The sequence below is a fragment of the Triturus cristatus genome, chromosome 3_1 (assembly GCF_964204655.1).
Source record: "Triturus cristatus chromosome 3_1, aTriCri1.1, whole genome shotgun sequence".
Taxonomy (NCBI): domain Eukaryota; kingdom Metazoa; phylum Chordata; class Amphibia; order Caudata; family Salamandridae; genus Triturus; species Triturus cristatus.
This window is the reverse complement of record NC_140583.1, coordinates 866,338,195-866,352,682: the sequence shown is the minus strand read 5'-3', so window position 1 is coordinate 866,352,682 and position 14,488 is coordinate 866,338,195. Positions and strand designations below refer to the sequence as shown.

The following is a 14,488-nucleotide window of genomic DNA, read 5'->3' as shown; positions in this document are numbered from 1 at the left end:
CACGCTCCTAAAACAAAAGGTTCTCTCACTGCTTCAAAAGCTTGCAATAGAACCTGTTTCCTTACGACATCAAGCAACAGGGGTTTACTCGCTGTACTTCCTAATCCCCAAAAAGGACAGGACTCTAAGACCGTTACTCGACCTCAGACCCCTTCAACCTATATATACACGCAGATCATTTTCATATGATCACTCTCCAACAAGTGCTCCCGCTGCTACAACAAGGCGATTTCCTTGCCACACTAGATCTCAATAACGCTTACTTCCACATTCCCATACATCCTGCTCACAGGAAGTATCTAAGGTTTGTAGTGGACGGTCAACACTATCAGTTCAAAGTCCTTCCCTTCGGAGTCACCACCGCAACCAGGGTATTCACAAAATGTCTTGCCGTAGTAGCAGCACACCTGAGAAGACAACACATCCATGTCTTCCCATATCTGGACGACTGGCTAATAAAAGCCAAGTCCTTCAACCAATGTTTTCAACACTCACCAAACCATCCAAACAATACACAACTTGGGGTTAGCGGTCAACTACACCAAGTCGCATCTCCAGCCCTCTCATATACACCAATATCTGGGGACCACAATAAACACCTCCACAGCTCTAGCATATCCCAGTCCAACCAGGATAGCCAGCATACAAACTCTCATCACAAAATTTCGAGCCCAACACTCTCTCCCAGCCAGAGTGTTTATGCAACTCATAGGCATGATGGCATCTTGCATTTTTATTGTACCTTATGCAAGACTTCAAATACGACCCTTACAGGAATGTCTAGCACATCAGTGGAATCGGGCTCAAGGACAAGTTACAGATCTGGTGTTGGTAGACAGCCGCACACATCGCTCTCTGCAGTGGTGGACCACAAAAAACTTGTCCAAAGGGCGGCCGTTGCTCGCACCTATTCCACAGATAGTACTCACAACAGATGCATCACTCACAGGATAGGGAGCCCATCTCCTTGGACATACAACCCAAGGCAAGTGGTCCACTCAACAAAAAATGCTCCACATCAATCACCTGGAACTACTAGCAATATTTGGAGCTTTAAAAACATTCCAAATACATGTACAAAACAAAACTGTCCTGATCCGTACGGACAACATGACAGCCATGTACTACATACAAAAACAAGGAGGCACACTCTCTGCAGCTGTCCCAGCTCGCACAGAACATTTGGAGATGGGCCATCCCTCAAAATATATGTCTGCTTTCCGAACACCTTCCAGGAGTTCACAATCAGATCGCGGATCTGTTAAGTTGACAGACACAACAGATTCACGAATGGAAACTACATCCCCAAGTTCTTCTACCATTTTTCCACATGTGGGGCCAACCAGACAGAGATCTGTTAGCCACACACGAAAACGCAAAATGCCCAACCTTCGCCGCCAGGTTACCACACCCATTGTCCAAGGGCAATGCGATATGGATGAACTGGTCAGGCAGATTTGTGTACGTGTTTCCGCCACTCCCACTGATTCCACTAGTGGTACACAAGCTCCGACAACAGTCTCTCAAACTAATCTTAGTAGCTCCCACATGGGCATGCCAACCGTGGTTCACAATACTGTTGGAACTCTCACTAGTTCTGCACCAAAAACTACGCCTGTCCCCATCCCTGCTAACGCAGAACCATGGAGAGATCAGACAGCCAGACCCAGGTCAGCTGAATCTGGCGATCTGGCTCCTGAAGTCCTAGAGTTCGGTTACCTTAACCTACCACGGATTGTATGAACATCATTAAAGAAGCCAGACGCCCTAGTACTAGAGCTTGCTATGCTGCAAAATGGAAAAGATTTGCCATTTACTGCACCAACAACCATATTGATCCAGTGGATGCCTCCATCCAGAATATCATTTACTACCTACTGCACTTGCAAAGATGTAACCTAGCATATTCATCCATACGTTTATATCTTGCAGCACTCGCTGCTTATCTGCAAAACAGACAACACTTGTCACTATTTAGAGTCCCTGCAATTAAGGCCTTCATGGAGGGCCTCAAAAGAATCATTCCTCCTAGGTTACCACCCTCTCCAGTGTGGAATCTAAATATTGTTCTTACTAGGCTCATGGAACCCCCATTTGAACCTTTACATAAATGCGAACTGCAGTTCCTCACATAGAAAGTGGCTTTTCTTATTGCCATCACCTCTCTTACAAGAGTAAGTGAGATCCAGGCTTTAACAATACCAGAACCATTCTTAAAATTACATCGTAACAAGGTGATTCTCAGGACAAACCCCAAATTCCTTCCTAAAGTCATCTCTCCAATTCATCTTAACCAATCAGTGGAGTTACCAGTGTTTTTTCCAAACCCGGACTCCGTAGCGGAGAGAGCTCTACACACCCTAGATGTAAAAAGAGCCCTGCTTTATTACATTGACAGACTCAAATCCTTTTGCAAAACAAAACTACTGTTTGTAGCTTTCTGCCCGCCGCATAAGGGTAATCTCATCTCCAAGGCTGGGATTGCAAGGTGGATCATTAAATGTATCCAAATATGCTACCAAAAAGCGAAACGCACATGAACAATTCCCCCTAGGGCGCATTCCACACATAAACTAGGGGCCTCTATGGCATTCTTATAGAACATTCCCCTAGAAGATATTTGGAAGGCAGCAACATGGTCTACAACACACACCTCCCCGGGTGCTACTTACCAGTATGCATCTGTTCTTGGCATTTAGAGCTGCAGATCCTCACACGCCCACCCACCTCCCCGGGACCTGTATCTGTTCCAGTTCTATCTTACTTGGATATACACACATTCGCATCTTTTTCTTTCTACTAACTCCATCATTTCTCATCATGGCGAAAAACAATCTAAAGATGGAGTCTTTGCCCATGCGCACTGTCTTCCAAGGGAGGACTCGCCTATCTCGTGACTACAAAGACTTCTTCCAAGACAACAACAATGTGCAAGCGTCCGAGCCCAACACCAGATGGCGATCTAATGCAAATGTGAGCATCTGCAGCTCTACATGCCAAGACCATATGCATACTGGTAGCATTTTCCTTTTGGCATGATTGCAACAGTTATTAGGTTTTTCCTCAGCAAAGAATATGATGTTTTCTTACATACTTGAATTTTGTTTTAGGTGTCCCAACTGTACCATTATTACCATCTCCGCTTAATCCAGCAACCACTCTGACCGGTAAGATATTGCTTTGTTAGTTTTTCATAAATTCCTGTTGCCTGACAATTACTGTTGCCAACCACCACATAGGAGACTGTATGAAGTGTATTTTGTTAATTTTCCCGAATGTCAGAATCTAAATAGCCTTTAGATATTTTGGAAGGAAAATCCATAGACTTGTCAATAACTTGATGCTTTGCCTTTACAGATCTAGGAAGGCAGCCATAGCAGGAGACCAGCTGCTCCAGAAACCCACTTATTCATTTTCTTTTAGCACTTGGTGTGACGCATCTTGGACACTTACTTTAACCTTTTCAGTTTTAGTTTTGCTTTTTAAAATGTTCTACTCTCCCGCAACCATTTCCTCCAAATTATTTGGTAATGTCATACTGAATGTGTTTTCCGATGCGAGGGCTCTTTAGACCTTTTTTTTTTTTTAGACTGTTCTCCCACATGCAGTTTTCATTAATATTTAGAAGCAACCAATATCTGCCTATGTTGGGGCTGAAGCTTTTTCTTTAGCAGATTCAAATCTCTTCAGTTATAAAAAATGGTTTTATATAGAGAAGTAGTAACCTATTTTATCTTTCCTGTAAAAAAGAAAGGAAACTGTTCCAGGCATATCCCACACATGAAGAAAAATCCCTTCGCTTTAATGCAACCGTGGAACTTCACCGCCTTCAAGTGCAGTGCAATAAAACTAGGTTCCTTATTCACCTTTCCCATTTCTGTGCAAGAGCATTGTTTTTCTATCTACTTGCCATTTGTGCCTTTTACATTGTACCAAGACTTTTTTCTTACTGGTAATTTTTGGATTTCTCATCAGCGTAGTCTCTTTTTCATAAGAATTTGGCCAGAGAGAGGCCAGGCTGGACTTTCATTTATAGATGTTTTTCTGCTGTTTTTCTTGCATTAGGCATTTTTCTGTGTTGGACAAAGCTTTTCCCTCCAGTGTAGAACCACTTTGATGGCTAAATGTAAAAGACTTTTCTGCAAAGTATTATTTTCATTTCATAATGGTATTCTAGAGGCACCTCGACGGTCTCAACACGATCATAACTTTGTCCCTTGAAATCTTTAGTATGTTTGGTCCATATTATTTGATATCTAACAGTGGTATTTCAGACCTATAAGGCTAGGATGGGCAGCTGCCCACAAGTTCATAACTTGAAATGTGTCAACAGTAAAAATGACCTTGACGTGGGAATTCTGCCAGAACCCCCGATAGTGTAAAACACTACAGGGCTGGAATGAAACATGATTGTACTGCCACACAGTTTTGCCATTTGTGGGCTGTGGTGTCATGCTAACAGAGGACCATCGGAAGACCAAATTGCCAGAAAGGATTGTGTAACCTGTTTGACCCTGAGCATCATATTAAATAGATGGCTCATCGTCATGGGGTATTAGTCTTATTAATGAGCATGAAGTCTTAAAGGCCCTGAAGATCAAGTTGTGCTGGGTCACTAGAAAGTAAAAAACAAAATAGTCATGGATGGAGTGTTTCAACTAATGTTCACCATTGGTAATTACTCAGAGCAGTATTCCAGTCAATGTTTTTTGCCCATGTAGCTGCCCAAGGCTGGCAATATACTGGTCCAACGTGTTTACTGTGATACACCAAATACCTGGGATAGTCAGGGATCCTGACCCTGTACAGGGACTGTTGGGTTATGTCAAAGATACACCTGTTAAGGTCCGAAAGCTGCATGCCCTTTTACTCCTATTTGCTAAGCGCCAGGTTGCCATACACTGGGGACGTAAGAGGGTTCCCTCTAAAAATGATTGGTTAAGGGACGTCACCTTTGGCCACTCACAATTGACCACGTTTTGGGAGTTAATGCCTGCAGCATCTCGACCCAAGGACATTTGGGAACCTTTTGTTGTGTGGGCCTGTGAACACCAGGAGGCAACTGTAGACACAACGGCATAGGGTGGCCTTTGGGGGGGGGGATGGGGGTATGGAACGACTCGGGAGGGGAGGGAAATATGGAGGTGTCTGCTGCTGTGCTTAATCCACTACGAACCCTGAAAGATGTTGCAGGGAACATTTCAGCAAAGGTCCCTTGAGAGATGGCAGCTGTTTTTTTTTTTTAATGATACGATGTATTCACCTTCTTTCAGATATGATGCGGGGGAGCGAACATGTACGCAAGAATAATTGTACTTAACATGATGGTTTTATGTAAAGATGATTCTGTATCGAATAGCAACTGGCTGTTTGTTTATGCAGTTTGTAGCATTGTTTTTGAATACCAATAAATACATTTTTTTTAAATCATGTTTTTTGCCCACTACACCACTCTAGACAAAGATCAGCCATATACAATGCAGTCTAGGTCCTGCTTCAATATGAATAGTCCAGCCCGAACTGCCTGACCAGGTCATTTCCAGACAGGAACGCAAGCAACCCCAGACTAATTTTGTACTTTTGGGCCTCCAAAGGGGCCTCCAGAAAGCACCATAGTGTCAGCATCCTGTATAACATGACATCTAAGATTGCTATGACATCAGGTACATATAGCGTGGTCATAGTTGTGGGCATTTAGAGATGCAAAAGGGATACCATGAGATCCACACCATCACATTCGCTCAACTTTGCATCTCACATGAGAGCATAGCAGATTGAACAGTAGGTCCACCCAGTTCTTGGACGAAGAGGATAGGCTATGACTTAATCGCCTGGCCACTTCTGCTACCTCTTGACTCTTCACTTATTTCTATAGAGACATTTTTTAGTCTTATATTAAATATCTCAACTTAAAATTAAAAATTACTGGTGAGGTAGTTTTGAGAGTAATTTATGCACATGTCTTCAAAGCATTAATGTTGAAGGTTAAGCCACACAGTGAAGTTTACTGCACAGTTGGAGAACAGTGTCTTCTCACAGAAATCTATGATTACCGGTACAGTCTACATCAGTAGGCATGGGCAAAATTAAATATTTCACTATTGATTTCTACGCTCTATGGGGAGGAGGGGATTCCTCTACCGTATACATATTGCGGTAATATTCAGCAAACTTTTTTCTAATTTGGATAGGATCTGCCAAGTTGTGTCCGCAAACGTGCAGATACATGTACATTTGTAGATCCATTACTGTATTTGTTAACCAATAGAGTAATTTCCCCTCCTTATTACTCAGTTTGTAGATTCTGTAGTGGATTGCTGTGCAAGCATGGGCAGCTGAGTTAAGTACCTTTTGCTTGAGCATTAAACGCATCACTTCCAATTGGCAATGCACCTCCTCATCATAGGCCATGGCCAATTCTTTTTCAAGGGTCTGGTCTAGTTTTTTGTCTTTTTTTTATTATTTTATTTTTTAGCCTCTACCTGGTAGGACATTATCTGCCCCCCCCCCCCGCAGGACCATCTGAAAGGCCTCCCTGGTCGTGGTCGCCGAAGCGACTGAGCAGTATTCACGTCCTAATAATCCACCACTCGTTGAAGATGTTACCCGAAATTTGCATTCTCAAGTCAACGTATTCTAACTCGCTAGGACCCCCCCTTTGTACTTTTACAGGGTATCTCATCAAGATTTCTACTGCAGCATAATCTGTCAAAGCCTGGGCTAGGATGCGGCCCCCTGCAATGCATTTAAATTTGGCAGTGGGAATGAAGATGTGGTCAAGTATAGATGAGAAGTCGTGTGGGGATGAATGCTATGTGTATTCCCTGTTGTCTGGATGTAGTCTTCACCAGGAGTCGGACAGGCCAAGCAGTCTGGACCCAAGTAGCAATGTCTTGAGGTCTGCGAGACACTGACTTCTCGTATCTTTGAAGGTTTACATTACAGCATGGAAGTCACCCCCACCTCCATTGCACCCAGGAATGATGTGAGCAGCCAGTCTGTCAAAACTATCTAATAGAGAATTTTAGCCACAGATTCCTCACCTTAGAATAGTTTTTGGGGGTCAGATTGGATCCGGACCTTTTTGAGCAGTACCCCCGCACTCCTGTAGGTGATGTTGTTCGGCTCCACGTTGGCCACGCCGTAAGTGACGTGCGCGGTACATATAGAGGCACCAGCCCAGTGCGCTCACATCCATTCTTTCCTTTATGCACCAGATGGTGCTGATACAGTTAGAGCTACCCTCAGTCCTTGTTTGACTAGCTTTTTTCTCGAGTTTTTGTTGACACTTTTTGAGAGATTTTTCTCCTGGTGTGACAGGCTGTCTCTTAACCCCTTCGCTGCTGTGGACATTCCGCTGCAGCGCTGGGGGGGGCAGGGGGGCAGCGCGGCGGGCCTGTGCTCATGACGGAGCCGCTCCGTCATGAGCCACAGTTGAGCTGTGCTCATGACGGAACGGTTCCGTCATGATTCCGCCCATTTGCGTTGTCGCCCCGCACAGGCGGGGAAACAGCGCCGCGCAGGCGGAGCGGCCGCCGACAGGATTGTCATGACGGAACCGTTCCGTCATGAGCACACGGCAACCGTGGCTCATGACGGAACGGTTCCATCATGAGCAGGGAAGGGGTTAAGAAACCAGATGGTTTCAGACCGTGTGGTGTCCGTCACAGGCAGAGGTCTATGACAGACCTACACTTTGTGTGCTTATGGTGCTTGAAGAGGGAGCACGACCCCAAGGCCTCTGAGGACTGCCCTGCCATGCATCCACAGGCTCTGAGGGAGTGATTCCTCAAGCTCCTCACCGCCTGACCACGGTCAACTCTGTAACGCTCAAAATATCGGTCGCGTGGACTGTTCGCGGACCTGCACCTGGCGATCGTCGTCCCATTCAAAGTCATCGGGTAACTCCAACGAGCACAAAAAATCAAAGACGTCAAAGTGGTCTTTGACTTCTCAGCGCCCATCAAAGTCTTCTGACGAGGTGCGGGAGTGTCGGCACTCCAGACCTCGCACTTCGGCTGACCCTGAATCAGGGTCCATTCTGCACTTCCCTGACATTCCCGGCACTGGAGCGACTCCTGCCCAGCTTAAAGAATTTTATGAAGCCATGCACCTAATATTTGGATGGCCTCATATTTGGGCACTCTGGAGTGCCTTTGGGCCTCACAGGCTCGGGAGGGGCCCCCACTGAATCTAATGTAGGCCGTTTTCAACTATTTAAGGTATGCACTTGAACCTCTTATTAGCTGACAAGCTTGAAGTTTATTACATAATCTTTAAACATCGTTGTACTACTATTTCACATTTTATACATGAGTGAAGTGGTAAGACTTTTATTTAATGTGAACATGTCACATGTTAATGTTTAAAAGACTCCAACTTGTCACTTTTGATATTTTAGTTAAGAGAAGACTTCCTTTTAAGTTTCTCTCTTTATATAATAGGCTCTAATGCTCTGGTACACTACTCAAGCAACTTGTAGCATACGGATAATTTGCTAAACTTATTTTATTTTTCTTCCCTGATTTGTGAAGTTAACGTGGAGAAACCTATTTTACAGTTGCTCAAAGTGTGTGATTAGTTCATAATTAATGCCTTATTGTGTTTTTGTTTCATCCACTGCAAGTGTTCACTCCTTTTCCCATAATATTGATTTAATGGAATTTAAAGTTTGGGGCTCTGAGTGGAACCAAAGCTACAGTTTTATAATACTTTCTAATAACCTTTGGCTCAAGAATGTATCTGTTCTTGCCTTAGATTGTATTGAGTTTGTTTCATTAGATTAATATGATTTGAAAATAAGAGTAAAGTGAATGTCAGGTGTGTTTACATTTGCCTATTTATGCATTCTTGTAAGCAATGTTAGGCAGTGCCATCATACATTAATATGGTACATTAAAGTGAATTTGGCTGCTAAATACGTGCTTTACTATACTTGGATTCAATCCTGGAATATTCCTTTGTTTTAGGTGTTCCTGCAGTACCATTTTTACCTCCACAGGTATATCCATCCCTCACCTCTCTGACACCTCTTAACCCAGCAACTACACTACCAGGTAAATGTGCAGGTGGTTGTGATTTATGATTTATTGAAAGAATCTCTTTTTGGTAAGAGTGGCTGACTGTAGGTCTGAGGGGAAGTTCAGAAATGATGGTGGGAATTAATTGAGCAATATGATTTTTTGATGTGACATCAGAATTTAAAGATGTGCTTCTGGATATTAAGCAATAGATGAAATTCACATTGTTTTGCTGTACTTGCTCCTTTTGGACAGTCTGCACACACAAAGAACTTGTATGCAGAACTGCAGATATGTAATTTCTGTTGGTGAATTATTCCACTCTGTATGCACCTTTGTAACATTTAGGCCAAGGACTACTCCATAAAGAAATATTTGTGGTATTTGCAGAAAGTGTTCAATACTTTGAACACCTCCTGCAATAATCTTACTGGAGGGACAAAATATGTTATTTATTCCTTTGAAATAATCGAAAGCACAAAAGGTCTCTCTTTGAAGTCTTTTTATTGCCATTTTAAAACTTCCAGTTGCAAATGTTCTGAGTCTCAAGTAGTTGTAGTGTTCTTAACATCTACGTCATTTGCATGAAATTTGTGGCTTCACTGGCTAACAAAACCAGGATCACATTCAAAGCCATCCACCTGACTGAACCATTTTATATATATACATGGTTAATCTTCTCAGTGAACTAGAGGAAACTGCAGAGCACAAACTCTTGTTGGAAACTCCAAAATTCAAACCTCACAAGCGCCAAACCAGAATTTTGCAGACCTGATTCACAATTTAGAATGCAATCCACCTTTTGGCTTTCAGAAAACTGCAAAAAATATTCCTCTCTCTTGAACTATACTGGAATCTGCAGTCTGTAGTCACATACAGGTTTCAAGCATTCCTGTATTGAGGTTCTTCCCACAACTATCTTGCACTGTATGCAATCAACGGAACAACCTTCATCGTGTACGAATAGAGTAATTAAAGAGTTCATCAGAGGACTTATGAGGGCTTTTCATTCCACCAGTGTTATGGCACATAAATAATGTTGTACCACAGTTAAGTCCGTTCTGACCTATCCAGAAAGCGGAACTGAAATAACTTCCTTGAAAAATTGTTTTTCTTTTAGCACTTACCTCAGCCAGAAGAGTCGGCTGAATTCAGGCTTTCACAATACAGGACATTTTTTATAATCCCAGAAAGGCAGTTATTTTGAGAACAAATCTTTGTTTTATCCCTAAAGTAACCACAGATTTCCAGCTCCATGATCTCCATCTCAGTAATCTTAAAAACCTTTTTTCAAAACCCACCCAGCACAGCCAAAAGGGGGCTACATAGCTTGGATGTCACAAGATGCATTCAGTTTTACATATACAGAACAAAGGACTTTCATAAGTTCAATCAATAGTTCATAGCTTTGAGGACTCCCCAGAAAGGACAGCCATTATCGAAGCTGGGGATAGCTTGTTGGGTGGAAGCAGGTATATCGTTATGTCACTCCAAGACAGGTTCCCCACGCTTAGGTCCATTTTGTACACATTCAAAGACTCACATCTTCAAGTCGGCAGCCCTATTTGCAAGAGTCCTGGTACTAGATATTTCCAAAACATCAATCTGGAAAATATAGATATACCTTTCTTCAGCACAACTGCCTGAAAGGGGCAAAGAAATGCAGTAGTGGGACAATTTTTTCAATATAAAGTTTGCCATGGAAAAAAGTTCTTAGGCATGAACATGATTACATGACTTTATACCTATAGACATATATAGTTTCTAAATGTATATATAATTATATGTGCACATTTGGTATTAACTGCTTGTTCTGATTAAAGCATGAGAATCTATGAAAGATCCAATCCTGTAGAGAAGAATGTTACGTATCTGTAAGTTCTTCAGTGTTATATTTCATAAATTCACAAGCGGCCGATCCTCATCCCCTTTAGAGTCTCACCTACCTATCATTTCACACATAGCTATCAAATCTGTAGTCTTGTGGTGTCTAGGGTGAGTTGTGGAGGTTCAGATCCTCACTTGTTGGAGTTAGACTTTTTCAGTGAGGTGAGTAGACTACTAAAAGGGCAGTATTATAATAATTCTTATTCAGATTTGTACAGTGCATAGCTACCCAACCAAGGTTTTCCCAACGGTAGGCCATAGAAAAGGTAAGCAGAGACCCCACAGAGGCGACTTCCGATATCAAAGTTTTAAACAACCAGGTTTTAAGCTTCCTGCAGAAGACTCCTAGTGAGCAGCAGGCTCTCAAGTCAAGGGGAAGAGTGTTCCATAACATTGGGCCTAAAAAGGGAAAGGCTCGGCCTCCTTGTCTGTATCTCATAATTCTAGGAACTACAGTGAGATCCAAATTACTTTGGTGTAGAGACCGGCTAGGTGTGTATGGCAACACCAAGGATCTGAGGTAGAAGGGGCATGAGTTTGAGAGACATTTGTGCATATAGCAAAGTGCCTTGAATTGAATGCAACGTTCAACTGGGAGCCAGTGCAGTTCACGCAGCAGGCTGGCAGAAAGAGTCTTGCTGCTGCTTTCTGCACGATCTGGGGATGCCTGAGTAGGTACTTCGTGACCACTAGATCCTAAAGCGTGGGCAGCCACTTCAGTGATTTGTGACTTACAGAAAGGTTTTCATCCAGCCAGATTCTTAAATTCTGGACTACTGGCTCAAGGGTAGCTAAAGTACCCATCACGTCAGGCCACAGATGTGGGCCCCATAGGTGGAGGAGGTTGCCCAACAATAAGACCTCAATCTTTCCTCCATTTAACTTCAAGGAGTTTGTGTTCATCCAGGAACAGACTTGTAGGAGGCAGTTATTCAGTGCCTTCTGGCTGTTGATCGCCTGAGAAGACAAGAAAAACAACGATCTGTGTATTGTCGTCATAAGATAGAAAGGTGAGACATTAACTTTTCTACAATGTCCACAATTTGCCTTACAGATAGGTTAAAGAGGGTTGGGCTAAGAGTGGAGCCCCGAGGGACCCCAGAAGGTAGGGGGTACAACTAAGAACAATGATGATAGATGTGGAATTGGAAGACACAATCCTGAAGGAAGGAGTTAAACCAGGACTGAGCAGTGTCCTGCAACCACACTGTCTCAAACCTGTGGAGTGTTGTGGTTCATTGTGTCAAAAATTACTTGAAGCCTTGTTCGGTTATGATTTGCATTGCAGTGCTTCAAAATGTTACGTAGACCGCCGCCACCCCTCCCCTGCTTGAAGATGGATGATTCAAGCATTTGAATCGATGAAAGATATCAACGCTGGTGAACTGTCATTAATAGTAAGTAACCTTTATCCCCAGTGTAGAGAACTGGGCCTTTGTTGCAGTTACGCCTCATTTTTTGTCCTTTTTAGCTACTGAATTCTGATTTTCGACTCTTGACAGTGCACTGACGGCTGCAGACCTCAGTGCCAGTGCCAGTGCCAGTGCTCATTCCCTAAAACAAGGTAAAGTCTAATTGCTCTACAATTGGCTAAGGACTTTTGCACCCCTGTAAGTCACAGGTAAATGCTACCCCAGGTACCTAGGACAGGGGTACTAAAGAGGGTCCTAAGGGCTGCAGTATATATTATCCCACCCTAAGAGACCCACATACAAATTCCACACAGACTGCCATTGCAGGCTGCGTGATATGGTGCAAACTAAGTGTGAAAACATGACCTGACGCACTCCTGTGTCATGCCACAGTCACTGCATCCAATATATGTAAGTCACACCTACAGCAGGCCTATGAGACCTAAGGCAGGGTGCATTATATTTTATGCGAGGACATACCTGCATGAGCAGATATGCCCCTGTGATGTCTAGTTCAACTGCTAGGCATTGCAAGTGAGCAGGGTAGCCATCTTAAGGTATGTACTGGACACTGGCCAAAACGAGTTCCCCAGCTACATCCTGACTTCACTGAAACATATTAATAAACCCACACTGATTCCAGTGTCGAATTTGTTAATACATTCACCCAGAGGGCACCTTAGAGGTGCCCTCTGAAAAACCTGCAGCCTCTGGTGTGTTGGCTGGCTAGTTTCTGCCAGCCTGCCACACGAGACAAGTTTCTTACTCCTAGGGTGGAAGCCTTTTGCTCTCAGGTGTTCAGGAATAAAGTCTGTCCAGGAAGAGGATGTTACACTCCCTCGCACAGGATGACTTGCTGGTTAGCCTTCATAGGCCAGCAAGCTTCAAAGAAGTTGCCGCCTTCGAAATGCAAAATCTGGCTCCCCTCACGGAAGAGGAAGCCCCCCCCCCCCCCCCCTTCCTTCCTTTGTCCAGAGCCCTTTGGCACCTGGACAGGCAGGAAAATTAGTTAGTCAGGCTGGTGTGCTCACCGGCAGGCTAATACCACCCCTAAGATGGCCTAACCTGATGGGACTTTTAAGAAGTGGCTATCTTTGTTCTTGCACACTTAGGAACTCTGGGACAGGGTTAGGCCCTTTTCCCTTTTGAAATGATCATATATGGGCCATAGTGACCCCAAGGGTAAGTAGCCTATTGGCCACTACCCCTCACTCCTCTTAACACCCCTAAATTGTGTATTTTGGGGACCCCCGATACTAGATCTTCAGATTTCTTTGGATACAAAAGGAGTTTAAGAAGACTGCTGACCCGAGGAGCACAACTGACTTGGCGCCAACTCTGCTGGCCTGTCTGCTGCACCCAACCTTGGTAGGGCAACTGATTTATCCTGCCACTGTGCAGACCTCAAGAAACCATGAGGGCTGCCAGTGTTTCGCAAATTGCCAAAGGTGCTCTTAGAGTAGAAGAGCTACTCCCCTGTAGCTGCAGGCCCCCAAAGAGGCAAGACTCTGTACATCGCCCTGCCACCTACGGTGTCTACCGACATAGCCACCCAGTAAGAGGTAGCAATGCTCCCACAGGTAAGATCCATCCTCCCATCAAGTGTGGGGACACCAGGACTGACCGGAGCAGCACAGTACCAATCCCTGGGGTACTGGAGCCCTTGCAGTAGCCATGGCTTGTGCCCAGACCAGACACCAATGCAGAGGAAGACCGACTTGCACATTGAGGGACTTTGGGGACAGTGAGGCCTACTTTGTGAGTGGCCCAGCTATCCTGGTTGCCCCTCTGTAGCAGAAACCAAGACAAAGCATAAGTCTGAGACTGGCGCCTCAAAGCACCTATGCACCTGCACTCTCAAGCCAGTCCAAGGGAGGTCACAGTGCCAACAGGGTCCCCATACCCGCAAGAGCCAAGCCCATGCTTGGGTTTGCCCAGACTAGACTTCCAGTCCGTGCCTGCAGCCTCTTTCACCAGACCCCCTCCAACCGCGAGAAACTTCTGCACTGGAATCCGACCCCAAAAGACACTACTGCACCCAAGTCTCACAGCCCGAGAAGTGGACCAAAGGTGTCCCTGTATGCCCGAGGATCTCAAGGGTCGAACCAGTCTGTGGTTTCCCCTTGAGCTGGTGCTCCAGACCTTGCTTGCAGCCTCTTTCAGACAGGA

At 44.3% G+C, this 14,488-nt stretch overlaps 1 protein-coding gene across 1 annotated transcript in view; it reads left to right on the top strand.

The window, feature by feature from the left end:
- GORASP2 (golgi reassembly stacking protein 2) overlaps positions 1 to 14,488 on the top strand; it is a 182,634-nt gene that overhangs the window by 133,466 nt on the left and 34,680 nt on the right. The window contains exons 8-9 of the mRNA XM_085645324.1: positions 3,111 to 3,167; positions 8,970 to 9,056. Of these exons, the coding sequence (XP_085501450.1) occupies positions 3,111 to 3,167; positions 8,970 to 9,056 (144 nt within the window). The remainder of the gene's footprint in view (positions 1 to 3,110; positions 3,168 to 8,969; positions 9,057 to 14,488) is intronic.